The sequence below is a fragment of the Pleurodeles waltl genome, chromosome 7 (assembly GCF_031143425.1).
Source record: "Pleurodeles waltl isolate 20211129_DDA chromosome 7, aPleWal1.hap1.20221129, whole genome shotgun sequence".
Lineage (NCBI taxonomy): Eukaryota > Metazoa > Chordata > Amphibia > Caudata > Salamandridae > Pleurodeles > Pleurodeles waltl.
Window position 1 is genome coordinate 543137760 of NC_090446.1, and position 25322 is coordinate 543163081.

The 25322-nt window shown below is 44.1% G+C and overlaps 1 protein-coding gene across 1 annotated transcript in view; it reads right to left on the reverse strand.

Moving 5' to 3' along the window:
* The window catches only part of LOC138304327 (zinc-binding protein A33-like), a 234134-nt gene that overhangs the window by 66730 nt on the left and 142082 nt on the right, over nucleotides 1-25322 (reverse strand). Inside the window, exon 4 of the mRNA XM_069244283.1 lies at nucleotides 3746-3979. Coding sequence (XP_069100384.1) covers nucleotides 3746-3979 — 234 coding nt within the window. The remainder of the gene's footprint in view (nucleotides 1-3745; nucleotides 3980-25322) is intronic.

The following is a 25322-nucleotide window of genomic DNA, read 5'->3' on the forward strand; positions in this document are numbered from 1 at the left end:
TGGAGACAGGACTGACGGAATTCATTTGGAATGGCGGCCGCTGTAGAGTTGCTCTAAAAAAGCTGTACCTACCACCTGACAAGGGTGGACTAGCAGTCCCTAATCTGGAACACTACTACCTGGCGGCCCAGCTTCAGTGGATATCCATGTGGCTAGCAGACACAGCATCGGAGAGTGGACCATGGTCGCTCCAGCAGATACAGCACTTATTCCACCCACTCACGCATGCGCAGACCCCGCGGCAACTCTTTCTCAGAGTGGCCCACAGATGTTTCCGCCAATCACTCCACCTCACAGATTCAGTAATACCCTTTGCACCGGCCCTGGTGCTATTGAGCACGCCAAGAAGCCCCAGAGTCACGTCAGAATCAGAGTTACGCACAAGGCACGAAATAGAATTGTACACATTGGGAGATATATATGAGGAAACCCAGTTGCTCCCTTTTGCTAGGCTCCAGGTGATGGGATTGCCACCTGGCCAGTTTCTATTATACTGCTCCTTGGTGAGGGCTCTGGGATCCGGGTGGGGAGACATCTCAGTGGCTCCTCCTACTCACTTACTGATTCAGTATCTATAAGTGGTGGGTCGGGGGCACCACTTGATTAGCTGGCTGGCAGATGCCCTAAAAGTCCAAACCGCCCTTGAGAACGAAACATTGCGCGCAGCATGGGAAACAGACACTGGCGATTCGATAGCGCAATGGAGGTCTGCTCTTTCAGGCCACCTTAACGTGCCTCGCAATTCTCGATTTCGCTTAATTCAATACTATATAGTGCACAAAGCCTACCTTACGCCAGCCCGCGTGAACAGATACTTTGCTCGTGGAGATGCGGCCTGTCCCTGATGCCGCGAGATCAAAGCAAACTTGTTACACATGCTGTGGTCCTGTCCTAGCTTGGGCTCCTACTGGAGGGTGGTAACTGACAATTTGTCTGACTGTATATTACAATGAATACCCTTCACATGGGAGGCATGCATTCTGGGACTATTCCCCAGAAGCAAGCAGCGCAGAGCGGAGGTACGCTTTACGGACTTAGGACTCATTGTGGCAAAGCGATTAGTGACCCGCAGGTGGAAATCACCGGATCCACCATCGGTACAGGCCTGGAGGCGCTCTCTCGAGGTATGGGCGGGGGCAGAGGGCAATGCGCTGGAACGGGAGGAGGTCTTGGGGTTGCGACAGTTTCCGCTGTCCGCCAGCTGGGGGGGATTGTTGTTGCGACTGCGTAACATGGGAGTGTGCCCAGTAAAGGAGGGATTAGACTAGCACAAGCGAGTATCTGCTGATGAGAAAATGCACTGCATGGGGGGATTGAATGTGAAAGTTGGCGAGATACGATTCGACACTGGGAAGCAGGGCGACAGCATTCACTTGACTTAACACTTGGCCCAGCCCCTCCGTCAGCAATCCAATTCGTAGTAATGAGATCCCCACCCGACAGGGAAATATTTACATGCGAAAAACTTGTACAAGTGTCTGTTACCGGCAAATGTTGCCGTTGTTTTTCTTTTTTTTATTCAAAGGTTAGTGTATATAAAGTTCATAATCTCTGCCTCCTTAACAAAGTCGCCCCCAGTTGAACATGTGTGATGGAAACAACGTTACGCCGGCGAACGCTGTCAAGCGACGAGTTGGCTAATGGACGCTAGATACACTACGACTTCTCAAACTGCAACCACACAACGGGCTGACAATGGTAAAGCATACCAAACAATAAAAACAACACTGTATGACAACCGCAGGTTGCACAGTGAACGAGATAAATAGTTGAATAACTACAAGTATATGCTGTACAATATGCCGTAGCAATGTGTTACCTATTTATCAACCAATACTTAATGGTGTAAACAATGCACGCCATACTATGTCAAAATGAAACAAGTATCAAAACATGAAGCAATGTAATGATAAAATGCCAATAAACAGATTTATGAAAAAAATAGCGTGCCTTCGTAGCACACCACTGATCCCAATGTTTCTGGCCCTTGGATTTAACTGTATAGCTGACTTGATAGCCCTAAGACCCTTGCTTTTCTGGGTAAGGATTTGGACTGTTCCGGAACTTGTTGTATACAGAGATTGCCTCCTTAACCTATTAAAGAGGACGAATGTGGTTACTATCCCCTGGGTCAAACATGTGTCAAACTGGTTCTACATCTTGGGATTGGGAAGTTTCTGGGAGAACCCACAAAACTTGGAAAAATCTCATAAAACCATTCTGAAAACAGCTTATTGGTCTTATGTAAGAAACGATTCCATCTGCTGTAAACCATATGGTCGGTTGACCAACTTATTTATTGACTTCAAATGGTACCCCCAGCATGAACCGTACCTAGATCTCATACCTGATTTATTGGGGGGAAGGGCCTGTACGCACGATTTCGCTTTGGGAGTCTTCCGCTGTTCTCATCAAAAAGTTGGGGACCAACTCTACTTTTTGACTTATGTCCAGTTTGTCGTAGTAGCTAAGAAACTGTAGAGCATTTTATGTTTTTCTGTCCTGCATATTCTATTCCACAGTCAAAATGGATCCATGCAATTTGTCGAGACTTGGGTTTGAGCCAGTGCTGTACAGCTATAAGAATTTTAAAAAGTGATACCTTTAATTTTTTAAGCCTTATGGTTAGCAAGTTCCTTGTGGCCGCTTGGCATATGCAAAGTCGTTTTTTAAATAATTCCCTTTGGAATTAATATTAGGTACACAAGCATTTTAATGTTATGAAGTTTAAGATTGTATTTTATTAGTTTTATGTTTCTTTATACTTTTGTATATGTTTAAATTCCGAAACCATTTGTATTATGATGCTTTGATGGTTATGATAACCGAATAAAGCTTGTTGTTAATGATGAACTCAGTTGAGTCTCTCACTGCACGCAGAAATACTAAAGCTCAAAGGTTCACAGCTAATGGCACCCACTATAATTTCCATTTCCGGTTTAGCACAGAACTATATGTTTTATCATGAAACAGAAGTGGAAAAGGTGTTTGTTGGGATTTCCAGTAAGAGTTGGGACTGGGGATTCAGGAGACCAAGGTTCCAGGCTCAGTGGCGGTATGAGGAGAAATGGGAATAGGAAACGAAGGGAGGAACAGTCTCTCTCCTCATTGTAATTGCCAATTGGCCCTTTCTAAAAGAAGACTTCTGCATCCTTAACTAGTAAAAATGTTGCTGTTTCTACTTAAACTCCTTTAAAAATTCAAATTCTACCCACTGTCAACCTCAATCACTCTTTCAGCCTCATTGTCGTTCTCAAAAACCCACATGGAGATAACAATCAGAAGAAAATAGTGGTTGCCTTGCTCCCTCTTACAAACAAACAGCAGGGTGGAGGCACTTAACAAATGATTCACATTTATTTGGGAGGTGGTTGAAAAGAGACTCATCCATTGAATCTATAAACGCTACTGTGTTGGATATTTTCTAAAGACAGCTCTTATTCACAGTGTGTACAGGTACTTAACTCTCAGGCAATGGACAATAGTCATTCAGCCCTGAAAGGGGAACCTGTCACTAAACAAATTCGCTCCAACCGTTCACTCAGCAATCACGTGAAATAATTTTGTCTTGAAATCAAAATCTTTAGAACTATTTTACGTGGGCACAACTGATTTCCTACTAAAAAAAAGTTTTATTATATCAAAAAAGTTGACACACATAAACTGCACCTTGTGGATTATTATTTAATTTGTAGATTTGTCTGCTGCAGTAAGTGATTTTGAGAAGAAGTGTCACTTCACCCACCTTGAGAAACTCTAAAGAATCCTGCTCCTTCAGCCTGATCTGGGCGTCATCCAAAGTGTTCTGGATTTTTTCACAATCTTCAGTTATCATGGCCAGTCTCTTGTTCATCTCCTTTTGGTTGGTATCATCATGGCTCTGCAGCCGCTTTAGCATCTCTGCCTTCTGATCCTCCAGAGCCTTGTGTAGCTTATCATATGCTAGGGAGATAGCACTTTTGACACTCCGTGTGTCCCACTGGAAGGAAACATCCATTTCAATAGGTACATGACTCCAGAACATACAGCAATGTTTTATCTTTTATTTTCATATTGCTGACATTTATATGTATGAAGCCTTATATTTCAGTGAGTTGGGATGCTACCCAGAACGATGCCAGTGGGTTACATGTTTTGCAAGCATTCCTACCATCACCTTTTGTGCGCTCGAAGTAACACCCTAATTGCCAGGGGAATGCTCAGGAGTAGGTGGGTCCTTGCTTGCATGCCAGAGGATCCAAGCTATACCTCACTGACGCGGTATAACAAGGCCGAAACAGGATTATTGTTGTGAGAACCCCGGTTTAGGGTTCACCCCATTAGATTTCCCGAGCTCCAAATGGAAACAATAACCTTTGCATAGAATAGGGAAACTGGCAATTGTTTTTTCATCCTTTCCACTGAGTTAAGCTCCTGTAGAACAGACGTCTTAGGGCAAATCTGTCAGATAATCTTGTATCTGCAGATGATATGTCCAAGCCCAACCACGAACTCCCAAAATCAGCATACTTACAAATGTTGGCACTTCTTAATGAACTAGATTTACTATGCGCTGTTCTTCTGCGGTTCTTGCATGAATTATGCACATACTAATAAATACCTCAGCATTTAAAAAAAGAAAGTGAAAACTAAATACACCATAAACACTATTCATTATTCACCCCTAACCTATTAATCTAAATTACTGAACTACTTTTTAGTAAGATGCTTTTAGCATTATGTGTTAGTTTATAATGTTTGCTAAGTCATGTATAAGCTCTTGCGTGCCTGTTGGCCTAAAATTGAGACTCCGCCTGACAGCACCTCTCCGCACCAACCAGTCAATCTGCTGGCTCCACCTGAATTGCTATGTCTTATAGGACTTTCTAAAATCTTTAGCTCGATTCTTCAAAAGGTACAAAATAGAGCAGAATACAGAGAGAATGGGCTTTGGGTAAATCCCTTTCAGCCACTGGCTTTCAAGTCTTTTTATTGGTTTGCCATTCTCTGGTTGGGCTATCGAGATCATAACATTTTGTGAAAGGATACATTGTCCCATTTGAGTTCCTATTAAGTGTTGTTGATGGAGAATCAAGTAGTCCTGTTATAAGACTGCAAGTGGCACACTGCGTTATAATTGACAGCCAGTGTGTATTATTTGATGTGTTTACTTTGCTGATATGATCACACTTTAACTGCTATTTTATGGCTTTTTTTCTCTAGAACTGTGTGCAAGTTGCCTTAATCTTTCATGCCAACACAGTGCTATTCACTGTTGACCATTGCATGGCCATTTACTTTACATTGCTCTTAAAGCAACATGTTGGATGTACAACTTTTGTGTCCAAGTCATGCTTGCACACAACCCTTCTAGAGATACAACAAAAATACCGTCTAGTCAAAAGTATCTACTATGTCGTATTTTTGCAAACCCCTTCAATATAATTGCTTACACCACAACTTTATTAATCTGACTTATCTTCGAAACTTTCTTCTTTGAGGGAGCAACTAAATGCTCCTAATGCAGTCTATTCAGAAAAATATGCCGCTCCCAGCTTCCATATTATATTCTCCGCAATGTTACTTCTTTATGGCACTTTCCTTCTAAGACAGGTGAGCACAACACACACAAAGACCCAAAACCGTTACCAAACACTTCCCCTAGGAAAAGGCCTCATCTATTCGATTTGCTACTACTTGTTTATTTGGTTTTCCACAGGAATTCCCACTAAATAAACGATCTGTACATTTAGACAATATTTTATATTTCATGTGTCTCATGAAATACGTTTCTGCACCCCTTCACCATCGAAGTTTTTTTCCCCGCAGTGTTTGTTTATTTTACACAACATTTGCAGAGTAAGAGTGTTTTGTTTGTTAGGAGATTCCTAGGCCGTTATCTTCAACCTTCTGGGTTTTCTGTTTGAAATAAAGCTTGGTGACAACAGGAACTCTGAGAAAAAATGTACAGCCTTTAATTATTGTACAGCTCTGCCTTTACAGCTAAGCGCTTGCCACAGCTTTTGTCAATACTATTCTAAAAACCATACTTCTAAGAGCGGGCTCAAGATGATGAAACAGCTCTCATCTGTGGGTACTGGTCGCTAGATGTATCTATCACTTGGCGTCCTAGAGCGTGCTTCCATTGCAATGCATGAGCTGCAGGGCTTACAGCGGCTGCAGTGATTAACTGGAGAATGCCGAAAGCATCTTGGAAGGAAGGCTTCCCTCACTAAAAGCAACACATTCTCTTGATAACAAAAACCTCACAAGAAGTGCTGCGTAAATAATTATGAAAAATGACAATCTTTGTTGGGGTTATTTATATTTATGTGAACAAAAAAAAGCAACAAAATAGTAATAAAACTATCTACTCATAAATGAGAGCGGATAATTATTTTAGTGCATTTATACAGTTTTGATGCTCACATTTCACACAACTCAAGCACGTTCTCTGGGAAGATCTGTTGCCACTATGCGAAACGTGCTGTTTCTATCACTAAGCGCCACCTTTTCCGATCACAAGCACCTCACTTTCGTCTAGTCCCCATTTGTCCCTTAGCTGAATGGGATGGACCTTGAGGGGAGCAGATAGCTTCATGAGTAACCTGTATGTGCCCCAGATTTTACCTTCTGGAGAGGTAGCCTTCTGGCAGCATGGGAACGTACCAAACAAAGTGGTAACGTGTCTCAGTGTTTGCTACCTTGATCGCTGTACTGGCGGCTGTGTTACAGGAGATGAGTTACAATTACTAACATCTATAAGTATCATCATGGTAATCCCAACCTGCTGCCATGTGCCTACTGCCACTTGTATAGCAGTGCGCTCTTCCCTGTACTATGATGTTGCTTGTGGAAATATGTATTCACTCCCTCACTGTGGGTTTCCATCTACAGCAGGGAAGGTGGCTCTGACTGCAGTTCTTGGTAGGACACTGTTTTAATAGCTACCAAACTTCGTTTATTTTTGGTTGTAATACATCACTATAGTCACTGACTATATTCATTGTATGCCTAAAAATCCGCACAATGTGTGTGTGACCAATATGCTCCTAAGATTGTTAAATTGCAGCTTAAAACACGACAGACACATTCTGGAACACTATACTTGTCTATACAGTACTCCTACGTTTAGGTTCATTTATTGTTCTCTGCCCACTATCCAGAAGCAGCCTTTCTGCACAGGTATGCATAGTGGTGGTGCTGTTCCCACAGTGTCCAATTAGACTGAAATTCCTAGATGAAGAGCTTTAGCATCTTCGCGAATTGACCTAAGCTGCTAGTATTTCATAATATATTCATTAACCAATGTTGCTTTTTACTGGTTTACAGCTGTGAAGAAAGATTTCGACCTCACTGTGTAATAAAGTCACAATTCCATAGCAGGTCCAGGCGGGGTTGTTTGTAAAACCTCAGCTCAGTTTTACTACCTGTGGCTCGGAGCACTCAAGCTTTATCAAAGGAACAAATGCAAAGAATTAGGAAGTACCAAAACAGTTGAATAGGAAGAAAATGCCACAAGTAAAAAAACATATTTTTTTTTAAATAATAATTACTTTGAATCAATAGAAATAGGTTGTATTTTTATCGTCAAATACAGAACTCACAGATAAAAATCCACTGCAGGGTTCTGGATGTTTAAAGAGACAATAACATCATAGATTTTCACTGTTAGAAATGGGGTCTCTAGTTAGCAGAGGTATACACCCTTATCCAAGTAGGGACCACAATCCTAATCAGGGTAAATCACACACAATCCAAATTGTCCTGTGCCCATACTCTGGTAGCTTGGCACTGAGCAGTCAGTCTTAACTCAGAAGGCAAGGTGTAAAGTATTTGTGCAATAAATTATACAGTAACAGTGAAAACACCACAAAAAAACACCACACAGGTTTAGACAAATAGATAATATGTATCTGAATAAAATAAGCTCAAAACAACAAAGATCTAATAAGCCCAAATTGAACTATCACTTTTAAAATGTTTAACCCCTTCACTGCCAGGCCTTTTCCCCCTCCTGTGCCAGGCCTTTTTTTTGCCTATTTGGGGCAGTTCGCGCTTAGGCCCTCATAACTTTTTGTCCACATAAGCTAACCAAGCCAAATTTGCGTCCTTTTTTTCCAACATCCTAGGGATTCTTGAGGTACCCAGACTTTGGGGGTTCCCCTGAAGGAGGCCAAGAAATTAGCCAAAATACAGTGAACATTTCGTTTTTTTCAAAAAAACTGGAAAAAGTGGCTGCAGAAGAAGGCTCGTGGTTTTTCCCCTGAAAATGGCATCAACAAAGGGTTTGCAGTGCTAAACTCAGCAGCTTCCCAGCTTTCAGGAACAGGCAGACTTGAATCAGAAAACCCAATTTTGCAACACAATTTTGGCATTTTACTGGGACATACCCCATGTTTGCAATTTTTTGTGCTTTCAGCCTCCTTCCAGTCAGTGACAGAAATGGGCATGAAACCAATACTGGATCCCAGAAAGCTAAACATTTCTGAAAAGTAGACAAAATTCTGAATTCAGCAAGGGGTCATTTGTGTAGATCCTACAAGGGTTTCCTACAGAAAATAACTGAAAAAGAAAAATATTGAAATTGAGGTGAAAAAAACATCAATTTGTCTCTATGTTTTACTCTGTAACTTTTCCCTGCAATGTCAGATTATCGAAAGCAATATGGTATATTGGTACATCTGCTTGACTCCTCTGGTTGCAGGGATATATAGGGTTTGTAGGTTCATCAAGAACCCGAGGAACCCAGAGCCAATAAATGAGCTGCACCCTGCAGTGCGTTTTCATTCTATACCGGGTATACAGCAATTCATTTGCTGAAATATAAAGAGTAAAAAATTGCTATCAAGAAAACCTTTGTATTTCCAAAAAGGGCACAAGATAAGGTGTTGATGAGCAGTGGTTATTTGCACATCTCTGAATTCTGGGGTGACCATACTAGCATGTGAATTACAGGGCATTTCTCAAATAGAGGTCTTTTTTTTACACACTCTCCTATATTTGGAAGGCAAAAATATAGAGAAAGACAAGGGGCAATAACACTTGTTTTGCTAATCTATGTTCCCCCAAGTCTCACGATAAAAATGATACCTCACTTGTGTGGGTAGGCCTAGCGCCTACGACAGGAAACGCCCCAAAACGCAACGTGGACACATCCCGTTTTTTTGGGAGTGGGGGGGGGGGGGGGGCGGGGCAAAAATGCCCTAAAATAAATTTGCCCCACCCCCCCCCCCCCCCGGGAGCGATCCTTGCCTACGGGGTCGCTCCCCCTGCGTACATTGGCGCCAAAAAACAAATCCCCGGTACAATTTGCCCCCCAGGGGAGCGACCCTTGACTGATGGGTCGCTCCCCATCTCTAAAAAAAACAAACAAAAACAAACAAAAACAAAAAAAAATTGCCCTGGCGCCTAGAGGTTTCTGCCCCCCAGGGGGGGGCAGAAATGGCCTAAAATAAATTTGCCCCCTCACCCCCCCCCCGGGAGCGACCCTTGCCTACGGGGGCGCTCCCCCTGCGTGACATTGGCGCCAAAAAACAAATCCCAGGTGCCTAGTCGTTTCTGCCCCCTTGGGGAACTTTCAGGCGTAACACAGACAAAGCATTGTTTCTTTCCAGGCTGCAAGGGGCTTCTGTTGTTTTTTCAGCTTGCAGTCTTGGTTCCTCACTGCGATACAGGGATATTTTGACTACCAGGGACGATGCAGGGAAAATCCTTGACGCGCTGAAAGAAGGCATGGGCGCTGCATCGATCTAGTAGGCAATGCGTCAAATTTTTTGTCGCAAAGCAGGCGCTGCATTGAATTTCCAATCAGGAAGTCCGGCTTTATCGTTCCGGACAGCTCTGCGGCAATTTCTCGGTCACAATGCAGGCTTCCCATTGATTCTCGGTGCACAATCAGTTTCTTGTAGAGATGAAGTCTTTTTGGCCCCAAGACCTTAGAAAACAGGAGGCAAGCTCAATCCAAGCCCTTGGAGAGCACTTTTGGGGAAGGCAGAGTCCTTCTCAGCAGTCAGAGGCCAGCAGGGCAGCTGTCCTTCTCAGTTAATTTCCAAGCAGTTCAGAGGAGTCCTTTGGGCAGCCAGGCAGCTCTTCTGACAAGGTGCAGGTCCAGAAGTGTCTGGTTTGGTGGGGTCAGAGACCCAGTTTATATACCCCAAAATGCCTTTGAAGGGGGGGGGAAGACTTCAAAGAGTGGTTTTGAAGTGCAAAAGTTACACTTGCAGTTCAGTCCTGTCTGCCAGGGTCCCAGTAGGGAGTTTCTCAGTCCACTGTGTGAGGGCAGGCCACTAGTCTTTGCAATGTAAGCATCAGGCCTTCCACGCTTCCAGTCCAGGAGACCTATTCAACATGGAGCTGAATGCAGGTGTGACTGAGTGTCCTGTGTTTGTGTTTGTCTGGGTGAAATGCACAAGGGCCCTGTCAACCAGCACAGACCAGACATTGATTGGAGACAGGCTGTAAGGCACAGATGGTTTTAAGTACAGAGAAATGCTCACTTTCTAAAAGTGGCATTTCTAAAATAGTAATATAAAATCCAATCCCACCAATAAGCAGGATTTTCTATTACCATTCTGGTCATACTAAAAATGACCTGGTTGGTCCCTTCAGATCAGTATCTACCACTTAAAAGGTATATGAGGGCAGTCCTAATACTATAAGGGAGCAGGCCCCACAGCAGTGAAAAACGAATGTAGGAGTTTTTCACTACCAGGACATAAAAAACACATATGTACATGCCCTGCCTTTTACCTACATAGCACCCTGCCCTATGGGTTACCTAGGGCCAACCTTAGGGGTGGCATATGTAGAAAAAGGAGAGTTTAAGACTTGGCAAGTACTTTTAAATACCAAGTTGAAGTGGCAGTGCACCCACAGACTTGCAATGGCAGGCCTGGGATTAGGGGCTAATTATGAGAGTGGCGCCATCAGTGTTGCAGGCCCACTAGTAGCATTTAATTTACAGGCCCTGGGCACATGTAATGCACTTTACTGGGGATTTATAAGTACATCAAATATATCCATTTGGGAAGAACCAACGTTACCATGTTAAATGGACAAAGCATATGCACTTTAGCATGGGTTAGCAGTGATAAAGTGTGCAGAGTCCTAAAACCAGCAAAAAACTGTCAGAAAAGTGGAGGGAGGCAGGCAAACAGTTGGGGAATGGCCACCCTAAGGCTGTCAGGTCTAACACTCAGCACAAGAAATCATGGTAATCTACTATGACTCTCGGTATAAGGTTAGCTACAACATATAACTCAAAAGCAGCTAAAGGGCACTCTTGTGGTGACAAACTGCAACTTGGAGCCAGTCACAGCAACCAACAAGGTCCAACGGATCAGTTAACTTGCAAGGAAAGCAGTCTTCAGTCCAGTTAAGTTCCAGGGACGATGGACAAACTGCCATAGGAACCAAATGAGTGAGTGGCCCTGATGCAAGGCATACAGGATGATGACTATGCTCAAGGATGTTGAGCCCATTTTGGGGATGGAGGTTGTTAGAAATGGGGTTTCTGGTTGGCTAGGGTATGCACCTAAGCCAGGCAGAGCCTACCCACTCTAGTCAGGGCAAGGGAATTACACGTCCAAGATAACCCCTTGCTCACCCCCTTGGTAGCTTGGCACGAGCAGTCAGGCCTATCCCAGAGACAATGTGTAAAGCGTTTGCACAACACACGTGACGCAAAATGTACACCACAAAGTAAAACACAACACTGTGCTATGTAAAAATAAACTGTATTGCACAAAACATAATTAGACCAACATTACACATTAGTAATACCCTTCTACCTTTGCAGTTGTCAGAACGTTACACAAGTTACTAATACTCTGCAAGAGTACGCATAGAAGGAACATTAGAAAACTTATCACAAGTCATAGAAAATACATATCAGCATGTCATGCCCATAAAAGGACCATTAGCACATGTATCTAAGGTCATGAAAACAGGTAGGGACATATAACTCCCCAAGGTCCATACTAGGCTCTCAGGGCAGTTATTTCCTACAGAGTACCTGTTTTCCGTAAGAGGAGGCACTCCCAGTGCCTAAAGGGAGGAGCATAGGGGGCCCCCGGCACTCCTATGCGCGAAACGGGGCCACGCGGTGCTCCTGGGGAGAGGGGCAGATAGCGCCCTCTCTGCGGTAATGAAACAGGCCCCTCCTGGGACCTGTGATATTTGTAGGGGCCCCAAATGGCCCTCTCCGAAAGGGGGGGGCCCAAAAGCCACAAAGAATTAAGTAGCTGGGGCGATCACGCCCCTAGGGCAGTGACTGCGGGGGAAGGGAACTCCCTTTCCACCCTGTGTCCTGCGGAGTAGTGGGCAGCCGCCCTCGTCCTCAGTGCGACTGCCGGGAATGAGGGAGGAAGCAGGGGCCTCCGATGAGACTTCCCTCCTGCTTCGCAGCCGCACTGTGCGCGTGCCGCTTTCCAGCCCGACCTGGGCTGTTGCGTGTGGCAGGCGCTGAGCATGGTGCAAGAAGGTGCCCAAGAGGGGCACGTCAAAAAGCACGCGTCGCCCCGGGGGCATGGCAGGAGCGCGCTCGCTCCTCTTTTCCGTTCTTTGGGTGCCCTGGGGGCACGAGGTGGAGCACGGCACGCTCCCAAAAGTGAAATTATCCCCGGGCTGTGGCGGTGAACTCGGGCCTCACGCAGAACGATTCACTAAACGCGAGGGGCCCCACGATAAGCCCGGGTTGCGGCAGTGATATTTTTCCAGGGACAGAGAGTGCTCAAAGCAGTGCGAGGGACCCAATAGAGATCCTGGGCTGCAGTGGTGATTTTGGTAACAGCAAGAAGCACTTTTCAAAGCGCTAGGGGCCAATCATGAATTAAGGCACTCTCCAGAGTGCTTTCACGCAAAATACCATGACGCTCGAGCACTCCTCGTGCTCTAAATAATTACAGGGGTCAGGGGCCACGGCACCCTGCCCCTGGAAATAGTGGAAGCAAAGAGGGGCACAAGGCTGGTGGGCCCAGCTACAGGTTAGCACAAGGGGTGCAGATGGTGGCAGTTCCTCCTAGTGACCAGGCAGGTCAGCACAGCAGCAGCAGTCCAAAGTGGTTTCCTGGTGAGTCCATTCAGCTGCATCCTGTGTCCAGTTTCAAGTCCCAAGAATGTTCAAATTGTGGGGATAATTCCCCTGTACTTATACTAGGTTTACAGTGTGTGTTTTACAATGGGGAGGAGAGGGTGTTACAACCAGTTACAACTGGTTCTGGGGTGCCCTTTCTCTCCTCCAGCACAGGCTCCAAACATCAGTGGGGGTTAAACAACCCTATTGTGTGAGGCCAGGGCACAGCCTTTACAAATGCAGGTGTGCCCCGCCTCTCCCTTCTCTCAGCCCAGGAAGGCTTTACAATATGTAGATGCACCTCTGCGACACCTCCACCCTCCCTGTGTTCAGGCTGTCTGAGAAGTATGCACAAAGCCCCAACTGCCAGTCTGCCCAAAGGTGGACTGGAGGCAAGCTGCAAAACACTAAAGTTATATGCACAGATAAATGTGCACTTTCTAGAAGTGGCATTTCTGTGATAGTAATAAAGAAATACACCTACATCAGTAAGCAGCATCTCCCCACTAACACAACCATAGCAAACATGCCTACGCTACCCCTCAGGGCATTTCTAATGCAATCCTATGAGAGGGCAGTACTCACAGCAGTGAGGCACCAAGTTAGGCTGTTTGTCACTACCAGGACAGGCCACGCATCATGGCACATGTCCTGCCTTATACATACATGGCACCTTGCCCAAAGGGCTAGCTATGGTGTACCTTAGGGGTGACTTACATGTAGTAAAAGTGGAGTTCTGAGCCTGGCAAGTAATATTTAGATGTCAGGTCCCTGTGGCAGAAACCTGTGCACACAGGCACTGCGCTAGCAGGCCTTAGATAGGTTTGACAGGCTACTTCAGTGGGTGTCGCAAGCAGCGCTGCAGGCCCACTAGTAGCAATTAATTTACAGGTCCTGGGTATAGGGATACCACTTTACAAGGGACTTATAGGTAAATTAAATATGCCAATTAGGTATAAGCCAATCATACCAATTTTGTAAGGGAGAGGACATGCACTTTAGCACTGGTTAACAGTGAAAAAGTGCCCAGAGTCAAAACATCAGCCAACAAAGGTCAGAAAAATAAGGAGGCAAAAAAATAAAAAGTCTGGGGAATGACCCTGTAAAAGGGCCAGGTCCACCAGAGGTCTTCCGGTGGCCATCCTTTGGTCCACGAACACAGTGGGACGACTCTGGCCTCAGGGGTTGAAGTCCCTCAAAGTGCAAGTCAAGTAAAAAACCAGTTGCCACTGCCTACTGGTCTACAGTGACTGCAAAACTAGCAGTTCCCTTTAACTTACAGTAACCTCCAGTGCTGGGTGACCAAACTGTTTTCTGATGACTAACAGGTCCAGCAGACTCAGGTACAACTTTTAAGGGTCGGGACTTGGTCTACTAGGCTGCACTTCAGCGATATGGAGTTTCTGGCTACCAACACACCAAAGCAGGAGTCAGCTTTTATGACCTTGTGGCTGTAACAAGGAGTCAGCCAACTGACTCTTGCAGTCACCTTCTCTGCCTGGTGCTCAGGGACAACTTTTCCTCGAGCTAGGTACAACAGGCACAGTCCTCTCTTTGCTAGCCTAAGGAGCACAAGGTGCAGTTCAGTCTTTGGAGCATCCCCCTCGTTGTGGGTCCAGGTAACAGCAGGGCAGTCCTTTGGTCCTCTCTCAGTTCATATGTGATCCAAGGTTTGGATACCACTTTTATGCCAACTACGAGCCCAGGGAGATGTGGCAATTAATCAATCTATTAGGTCCCTCCAGCCTCCTAACGACTTCATGAGAGGTTTGGCATCCAGCTAGCCCAAAATGTGCCACTCTACCCATTTCCAACATGGCAGAACCATTCTCTGGATGTGGGAAGCTCCCTAGCCCATCCTAGAGTTGTGGCTACCTGGGGGCAACACACCCAAGGGAAAAGCAGTTTGGCAACAGATTCTTCCTCATAGTCCAAAATGCTAGCCAGTATGCTAAAACAAAGGGGCAGCTTGTGTATGACTACCATTTGCCCTTCAAAGGCAGCTTCCCCTCTGAAGATCACCTTTTGGGTTCACACCCTCTCTAGGCCATCTTACCAGTAGGAGGTTATACCTCGATCCTTGGCAGGTCCTTTGTGTTCCTTCCCGAGAGTCATTCATACCTATCGCCAGGAGAGCAGAAGGCTGATTATAGCTGCACACAAGTTGCAGTCCTCAAGAAAGTGATTGGATACTTTAGGCAACAAAGTGTGCAAAGGTTGCATTTAATACAATGACTGGTTTGACACCTTGAAGCAGCACAGCTGAGTTTTCAGCTTGTAACTCTGTAGTCACTAGCCTTTCCACTATAAAAATGAAAAAGCATGGTTTTTACTGTCAGACCATATAAAAACACATGTGCTTCTATTTGCAGCCGCTGACAGTTGATACCTGATGGCACTGCCAAAGGGGCTGTAGGATATGGCTATGGGGCTGAGGACAGGAGGGGTTGGGGGGGCAATGGTGGAGGAGGATGGTGGATGTGGTTGTGAGGAGCAGCCCAGAGGGGACCTCACCGTACCAAACTGAACAGAGCTCCTCGCACCTCATTTCTGCTGCTGCTCCACTTCGGGGGCTTCAAAAGGCTTCCAGGGGCTTCACAGGCCTCTAAGCCACCGCGCCACTCTTCGCATACCTCAGTCTTCAGTAACGGCGCCACTACTGACGTACTCCACTTCTCTGTGGAGCAGGCTGGCTGGTTCGGGGGCTGCTTTGGGGGGGGGGGGCTTAGAGGAGCTGCTCCAAAGGCCACATTCAACCTCGGAATCCTTAAAAGTTGATTACTGACAGCATCCGGCCTAACGCGGCCTCGCCTGCCGCCTACCTGCTTCCACAATGGCAACTAACTGACTTCCTGACTTGTGCAGAACCTTTGTGACACCGGAGCCTTTCTTAATTACTCCAAGTCACTGCCTCTCGTGGCACAAGCAGACCAGGAAACTCACCTTTTTCGAATTCACGAAAAAACAATGCACATTGAATATTCCCTTCTGAAAAGCTATGTGCTAAGCTAGTGCCCACACTATCAAGGTTTTTTAGTACATTATTACTGTTTAAATACAATTTTACTCAAGAATACCACGTGTTGTACATAAAAATAAATAGATATAATGAAAAAACTCCAGTACATGTATATAGCGTCTATAAATTAGAAGCACACCATCTGTCAATGCAACATTTAAAATGCTTACATACAATCACAAATAGTGTTGCATCAAAAACTGGTACTTACCTTTCAGGCATAGCAAGAGGAAGTGTGTCCTGTGAGTGGACTAGTGATGGACTATGGTGTTCTAATTCTAGATTGAGATTTATTGTTATGAAGTCCTTTAAAGGTGCTGCAGGAGTGGCAATTAAGGGACTGATGCATGACGGTAGCCTCTAGTCTTGAAATAAAATTTAGAAAATTCTTTACACATAGCCGTCAATGATATGACTATGTTATTCATATGTGTATATTCTCTGAATAAATTAATGTTTTATGCATTTGACCTAATCCAGGCAATACTTAGGTATGTTGCAACATGGCCAGACGCAGTTAAGAGCTAAAATCCTACTCATTTGGGCACTGCAAACACTACGTAGTGGACATGTTCAGTGCCAGTTTCAGACTATTTCCGACATTTTTGAGCCAGAAAATTCCACTTACAAAGAGATGTATGTCAAAAAAGTGGACATACACTTTAGTAAAAATTGAGCAGTTATAGCAAATACCATTTTCAGTGGCAGACATGCCATTAATAATGTAGCTTCTACACTGAATCCAATTTCCATAACGGTCAGAAGTATAAGTCTGTGGGATGGTATGAACAAAATCATGATCATTTTCTACACCAAAGATGGAAATGCCCCTCTGAAAACAAATGGCTGAACAAAGACAAAGAAGTATTTATAAGTGTGCACAGCTGCAAAAATCCACTCAGACACTCATTGTTGTCAGACTCGTTATCACTTCAGGGACTCTGTAATGGATCTATGCCAGGTTTAGCAAGTTATTTTATAAGGGACTCCTACACTAAGTAATGAAAAACAACACGCATTGTTGAAGAATGGGAGTTATCTGATTTTAGCGAATTCCACATGTTGTGGGATAAGCAATGGATTGCTATATTTGTTAACTGTATCAAAGGTGAAAAATGTTGTGGGCATAACCTATTGCCCACCTAGCCATATCATTGAAGGTATACATTGGCCTAGAACACAAACCCAAAACATACATTTTGTCAAGATCAGTGAATTAAATGACGTAATCCTACAAAGAGTTTTGGCTCTTATGTCAGTGGCAGAGATTTTTGATTTGCAAACTGCTTCCACTTCTTCAGAGATACAGACAGTGCTCAGGACACAGTATCCGACACTGCTGACCTGGTGCACACAATCTGTAATGTCTACTTCAACTGGAGCTGTGCCTGTTTTTAACAGCACCAGCTCTGGATTCGTGAAGGAATGTAGAACTGCCTTGGGAATAGTACCCTAATTTTTCCATTATTTATTCTCAGGTATTTTCAGGGGGTACCAATAATACTGCTAATCACTGACTGTAGAATTGTAATCATCCTGGTCATTCGAATTGGATGCCATGTCCGAATGGTGAATGGAGACAACATACCTGAATGAGCAGATGTACCAGGACAGACTGGCAAGTTACTTGGGCGAAGAGTACCTTACTGAAGTGAGTATTGGCTGTTCTCCCTTAGGAAAGTGAGCCTTAGTGGAGTAAAATCAATATTTTGGTGCACAAACTGTTCCTTTAAAGTATATCCGGAATCTAGAATAATCGTTAATGGATTGTGTAGATTGTGTAGTAGTCTTGTAAGACTGCTAATGTCCTTATGGAGGTTTACTGAGTACCCATGCTGCAGATTGTACAGAAAGCTCAGTATCATGGACCCTATTGCTTTTTCAGTCATTCCCAGACATTTGGCTTGAACAAGAACTACAATTGGTGATAGCACCACCATCTCCAGTAAGCCCTCTATGCATTGGGAGAGAAGAAGAGCTATATGCAGGTTCTTTCAAAGACCAATTGCAGCAATGTTCTGAATCGCCAGGAGATTATGTCACGGATCCTGGGCAGCCACAAGCAGCAGTTCACATGCAATCTGAACATTTTTGCATAGCATGTGAGCTCAACACAACACAACCCTGATATGACAATTTCAAATGACGACGAACTGCAAAACAAGGTTACAGAGTTGCAACAACTAAAGATAAAGGAACTATTTTTGGTGTCCTGATGTCCACTGACATGGAGATTCTGTTGGAGCATTATTTTTTCTTCATCTTTTGTTGTGATGCTATTTTTGCTACATTTTTATGCCACTTATTTTTTCTTATTGGCTCATTAAAATATTATGCCTAGCTTGCTTCGATTGACAATATCTTTCAGTAAGCCTACTTGTGACCATTTGTATTACAAATTCATTGTTTATTGTATCTTTTAATGCAATGGCTTGAAAATGCAAGACTTCACAAGTAATCATGTTCCTTTGATTCAAATACAATGCAATTATAGTTTGAAATGCATATGCAAGGTTTTCAAGTAATCATAAAATGTATCCAATTATAAGCAATTTTAATATGCATTAACAAATACATTTGTATATGTTCTTATATTCTATGTTTTTTTTTTTTCAAAGCATGATTTTCGTCTAATTACTGATTAGATTTTTTAACACGTTATATGTATGACGTTACCACTGGTGTTCAAGGAGTGGGTAATATGGATTTGTGAACGAGGCTGGATTTGTAAATATCTGTGTGATACCCTGACTTTAGTTATGCTGTTTGTCCACTTTAAATGAGATAGTAACACATTTTGGTGACACACAGGTGACGTTTTCTCATTAGTTTATCAGCAGAATAAGAAACATAAGTAAAGCCAATATGTCCCAAATATCTACATTTTAGGATTGTCAGGTACACATGTGATAGATTGATCATATCTACACAAAGAGGACACATGTAAAGCATGCTGGCTCAGGCTGAATTTTCCACCACATTTCTGCCTCACTTGTCATTCGCAATCAGATTACACCACAAGTTTATTATATAAACACTGAGATTTGATAATTTAGTTTAGAGAGATTTTCACCCCAAAGCAGTCAAGGTCAAAGTCAGATTCCAGATTACCAGCTAATGTCCTTCTTGGATGTAGGTTGAGCCTATGGAGCTGAAACCGAGTTTTGCTGAACTCTGCCAATATAAGTTTCCCTCCTTCTTGCCCATTGTTAGTACAGATTTTTGAGTGTGATATTCTATGTATGAAAGGTGGGTTTCTCGAATACTAGTGCATCCCTGAGAGAGGAACTGTTTTGTTTACTTGAAATTACCTCTCCCCCGTGAAGTGGGGCAGAGTGCAGGACTAGACCCACCTTCCTCATACAAACTGCATTGACCTTGGTCCTTGTTTTATGGGCTCTAAACCTGTAAGCTTCGCGTATATACCCAACATAAGTAACAAAGTTTAAGTTGAATTAATACAGATAAAATGTGAAAATGAAGATGACAGAATTCTAGAGTAGCACATAAAAATTAAAGAAAGTGGAAAATTGTGGCTCCTAATAGGTATTGGCAGTGGAGACAGGAACATTTTCAGAAATTATCAGTAGCATCATGGAGTCCTACATAATTTCTTTGTATAGAACTAATGAAGATAAAGTATTCATAGCCCCACCTTAGGAATCAGTAAGATATTCCATCAATTATCACATTCTCAACCCTAATTGCTGCAAGCAAATCTTGTGGTTAAAATAGGGTGCCTGTTGACTTCCTAAACAAGACACCAACAGAATGGGTTATGGAGTTTCTTCCTTTATAGAGCAACATCTTAGCAAACAGCAATTTGCATCCATGCTGGAAGGGTTACACTTGCCAACCACTCCAAAAAAAGGAACACAAATCAAAACCAAGTTCTTGCAGATAATTAGATATGGAAGTTAACATCTTTGCCAAAACATCTTTCTAGCTAAACTTTATCCTACTGTAGGAAGCTGGTCTGGTGTGTGGAGGGCACCTACACCCTATACCAGGTATCCTCTTATCAGTGTACTGTAGTGTAGTTAGTGTCTAGAAGCCAGGCTCTCTGGAGGTAGCTGTGGTTGAGCAGCCAAGGCTTATCTAGGAGACATGCAAAGCTCATGCAATACCACTGTAGTCACACTTAGTACTCGCACACATGAAAGAATCCACTCCGTGTTACAAAAATAAAGGTACTTTATTTTGGAGACACAAATACCAAACATACATACCATAGAGGCTATACTCCCTTAGGGGGTAAGTAACACACAAAACATATACACTAGCATGCAGAGATAGGCACAAGAACAGTTAGAAAACAGTGCAATATAGTGAAAATCTCAGAGAATAATGGGCCTAGGGCGGAGCACAAACCATATATTAAAAAACTGAATGTAAAAGTCGGTCCCCCACCTAGGTAAGTTGGGTGTGTAGAGGGGAGCTGGGAGTATTAGAAAAGTACAAAGGTAAGTACCCCAACACCCCCCAGTGGCCAGGAAAGCAGGAGTAAAAGTACTGTAGTTTCCTAAAACCACCCACTTAGAAGAAAGGAAAAATATTGCAGAGACCAGAAGAGAATGCACGACACCAATAGTGGATTCCTGGACAAGAAGACCTGTGGAAGAAAAGGACCAAATCCAAGAAGCACAGAAGAGTCCAGGAAGAACAGGAACCCCTGCTAACTCGGATGAAGGTGCAAAAGGAGAATCACTGGTGAAGAAGCAAAGTCAGTACTGCACCCAAGAGTCAGAGAGAGTCGGGTTCCCGGATGGTGCAAGTGATGTCCCACGCTGGATGGAGGATTGAAGTCGGTTTTACGTCGTCTGACCCCGCCACTAAGCCTTGGCACACGCAAAGCTCGCGGTTAGCGGAAAATTGAGTTTCTGAGGCCCATGTGGAATCTACCCAGGAGAGAAAGTCAAAGGGGGCCCCCAGCAACTCAGGGAGCCCACAGAAGACCATATAGCGCACACAGGAGTCCCACAGCAAGGGGGACAAGACAGTTGCAGAAGAGGCCCACGCAGCACTACGACAGGCTCCCACACCGCTGGAGAACCACTCACGAAGCTGTGCATCACAGGATGGAGTGCTGGGGGCCGGAGCTACAAGATGCACGGAGGACTTGGAGGAAGGATGCTAACAAGCCTTGGCAGCTGTAAAAGACGTGTTGCATTGGAGGCAAGGTCTTACATACACCAAAGTTGGATACCTGGACCATCGGAACTACTTCAGTCCACCACCCGTGATTCAGGATCCAAGCAGTTGAGCAGAAGAGGGGATCCATGCAGCTGGTTGTCGTTGCAGCTGGTGCCTGCAGAAGCAGGGGAGCGACTCCACCCCAAGGGAGATTTTCTTCCTTCTGATGCAGGCTGAAGACGTGCTGTCTCCAGAGGCTGCATGACTGGGAAACTGTTGCAGTTGCCGGCATGAGTCGGAGATATAATGTTGCAGGAGGCGTCTTGCTTCTTTGTTGCAGCTTGTAGGTTCCTGGAGGGTCCAGACGCAGCTTCTTCAGTGAGAAGTCGAAGTGGAGGATGCAGAAGAGTCCTGCTGGAGTCTTGCAATCCGAATCTGAGAAACCACCCAAGAGAGAGACCCTAAATAGCCCTGAAAGGGGGATTGGTCACCTAACCAGGTAAGCACCTATCAGAGGAGTGCTCGGACGTTACCTGCTTGCACTGGCCACTCAGGTGCTCCCAGAGTTCCCTGCCAACCTTGGAAACAAGATGGCAGAACCTGGGGACCCTCTGGAGGAGCTCTGAGCACCACCCCTGGGGTGGTGATGGACAGGTGAGTGGTCACTCTCCTTTCCTTTGTCCAGTTTCGCGGCAGAGCAGGGCGTCCCTGAACTGGTGTAGACTGGATTATGCAAGGAGGGCACCAAGTGTGTCCTTCAAAGCATTTCCAGTGGCTTGGGAAGGCTACCCCTCCTAAGCCTGCAACAACTATTTCCAAAGGGAGAGGGTGTAACACTCCTTTGTTCTGCCTTCTTGGGCTGCCTACAAAACCGCAGAAGGCTGAAATGGCAGCACTGAGGGTCCACCAAGGAGCCCCCTGAGTACATGGAATCCTACAACCAATGCTTGCATTAGCATGGGGGTATGATTCCAACATTTGTGACACCAAACATGACCATATTCGGAGTTACCATTATGTAGCAGGACAAAGGTATTGACGTATGTCCTGTACACACATAAAATGGCATCCCCGCACTCACAAAGTCCAGTAAAATGGGCCTGGAGTTCGTGGAGGCACCTCTGCTAGTGCAGGGGTGCCCTCACACATAGGTACTCTGCACCCTGCGCTCTGGACTGGAAGGCCTGCCATAGGGGTGACCTACAAGTGAGCTGCTGGTGCAGTGTAAAATGGAAGTGAAAGGGTGCTTGAACCTTTTCACACAGGCTGCAATGGCATTCCTGCAAAAAATGTGCATGTGCTCCCTATGGGTGTCAAAATACATGCTGTACCCCATAGGGATCCCCTGGAACCCCAATGCCCTGGGGACCTAGGTACCATATGCTGGGGACTTATAAGTGGCACCAGCAGTGCTTAATTTGTAAATAAATATGTGCCGGTGCCCAAAGCCTTCCTCTAAAACACATGGTTGCTGCAATTAAATGCGGAAACACAGAATACTGAAGCGGCGTAATACTGAAGCCATCTCGGGCCTCTTGAATCCATATAAAGCCACTGCCTGTCCTTCAGCTCACTCTTGCAGCTTTCCGATTTCTCCCATTGTGACGCTTTTTCGTTTTTCCCTTCTTTCGTCTTTCCCATATGTGTCTTTTGCTCACAGACAATGCTTGAGGCAGAAGCAGCAGCCCTGGCCCTCAAAAATAAGTTCTGGAGCTCTGCACCGGAAACAACAAGCACAAATTAAGCACTGGGCACCAGTATGCTAAATGTGGAGTGAAATACAGAGTTTGGAGAGAGAGAGATAGCATAACCACTGGGTTTCTGGTTAGCGGGATCCCAGTGAACACGGTCAAGCACACTGACAAAACAGTAAAACATACTGTCAAACAGGCAGAAAATGGGGGTAACCATGCAAAGAAAAAGAGTACTTTCCTACACCTATGCATACTGATTTTCAAACCAGCTGCTCAGAACTTGACAAAGTTTTCACTCCAACTCCATTAGCCAATAAAAGAATTTCCAGTTTACATCATAATATCTTCACATACTTTGTGGATTCATGTGCAACATTTTAATGGTTTGAAGGAGACCAGCTCTGGACTAACCTTCAGGCACATGACATTGATGTTTCTTTTTTAACCTAATCATAAAACTTCACACTGAAACATGGGTTTGTTTGAAATTGTCACCCGATGGTGGCAGACTGTAGCCTATAATTCTCATGGCTCGTGGTTTGAAACATGGGTGCATTTTGACACTAATAGTTGTTCTGTTTATGCATTTCCAACCTACCAGCATTCAGGAGTAAATATAGGAACAGTCTACAAATTTAAACTAATATCATATTCCGAGCATAACAAGGTGACTTAGTCCACTGCCACATCATATGGCTTACAGAGATTGTAAACGAACTTGGATGATTCTAAAAACGGTGTTTTGAAATGCAAATGTTCAGTTCACATAAAAAGATCTAAAACTGACTAGAATAAACAATACAATTACCTAGGTTTGAGGGTTGACCACAGATTAAGAAGACCAATTAATTAGAAAACATCGTGATTTGAATGTCAGTGTGTAACCTGAGGGCTAAAACAATTTCCCCTTCTACATAGTGGCAGTGCTATCTAAGAGTCACCATCACCGTCTCTTTAACCAGAGCTGATCCAATTATGTCAAATAGAATTCCTGTATTTGCTAGTCATTTAAACAACAGATTAGATTTACTGCACATTAACTGTGTGCAGCATTTAGGCTTTCAGCACAGAATACAGCTAGAATTAAGCTTTACCACCATAATTGCAAAAAAGTGGTTACAGTTACTGAGTTCTATCAGGCCGCGGGCCAGGTCTGCTCCGGACACCCTCTACGCACGAGCATCTTACTGCTGGTCACAACAGAGAGCATAACCTGGCTGCGCGATTATGCGTCCAAGAAAGAGAAAATAAAATGCATTTGACAACCTATATAACGTGTGTTTAAATGTATCCATATAAACAAAGAAAGTATGAGGTGAAATACATTTATAAGTAGGAACACTGAATGATCAGACGCAATACACATACATATATGCAGTAGTGTTCCATGAATGAATTTTGAGTTTCTACTTAGTCAACATTTTCATAGTTGATCCTCATTTCTACCCGTTTAGGCAAAATGCATGCATAATCATGTATTTGAATGTGTATCGAGAGCCAGGCCAAATTAAGCTGGTCAAGAAGCCTGAAAAATGTTTTCTTGTGTTTAATCTTCTCCGTGAAAGTCTGCTTTGCTGTGTATTTCTTTGCTTGCAGGTGAACTCACTAAAGCCTTTGTTTAATGAAAAGCTTATTGTTAGTAACAGATACAGTTATGTGGACCCAGGTTGCCTAGGATGGGAGTGTTAAAATGGAGCAGTGCAGAAGAACTGCCCTCTGCATTCATTTCTTTTGACACACTTGATACAAGCTACAGGCCCATATCCACAAGGCCACAGAAAGCCACTTTGCTTGTTTTTTTCATGACCTTGTAGAAACAAAGTAAGGCAACGAAGGCCAAGTCACTGCTTTACCTTACTCTGCAAAGAAGAAGTGTTCCGTGGACATTGCGGTGGGTTTTCCCACACAACATCCATGGATTTTGACGCATTCCCAGATTTACAAGGATGTATGAATCTGGGAATGCTTCATAAGCATATGCCTCCCCAGGGGAGGCTTATTGAGAAGAAAAAAAACATTCTCCTAGTTTTTTTTCCTCTTTCCAGGTGTCCATTCCTGCACAAAAGCAATCATTCTTACAACACAGACACCCATGCACAATGGTGCAAGGGCACCTGTGTTGGCGCATGGCAGCTAATCGTGCTCCAGCACAGCAGAAGAGGACAGGAATGTGCCATATCTCATAGATTTGGTTCATTCCTGTCCTTGCAGTGCTGCCCCCTCCATCACAATATTGTAAATAAGCCCTTTAGAGAGGTACAGACCTCTGTTTCTTTATTGTTTGGTTGATGTGGCTATATGCTACACAAATCTCTCTTGCTTAATACTTCTACTGAGGTTTCCGAAGATGTTGATACTATTTTATTCTAAATATCACAATTTGCATCCTTTTAGGGTTCTTTATAGATTAGAGGAGTTAGGC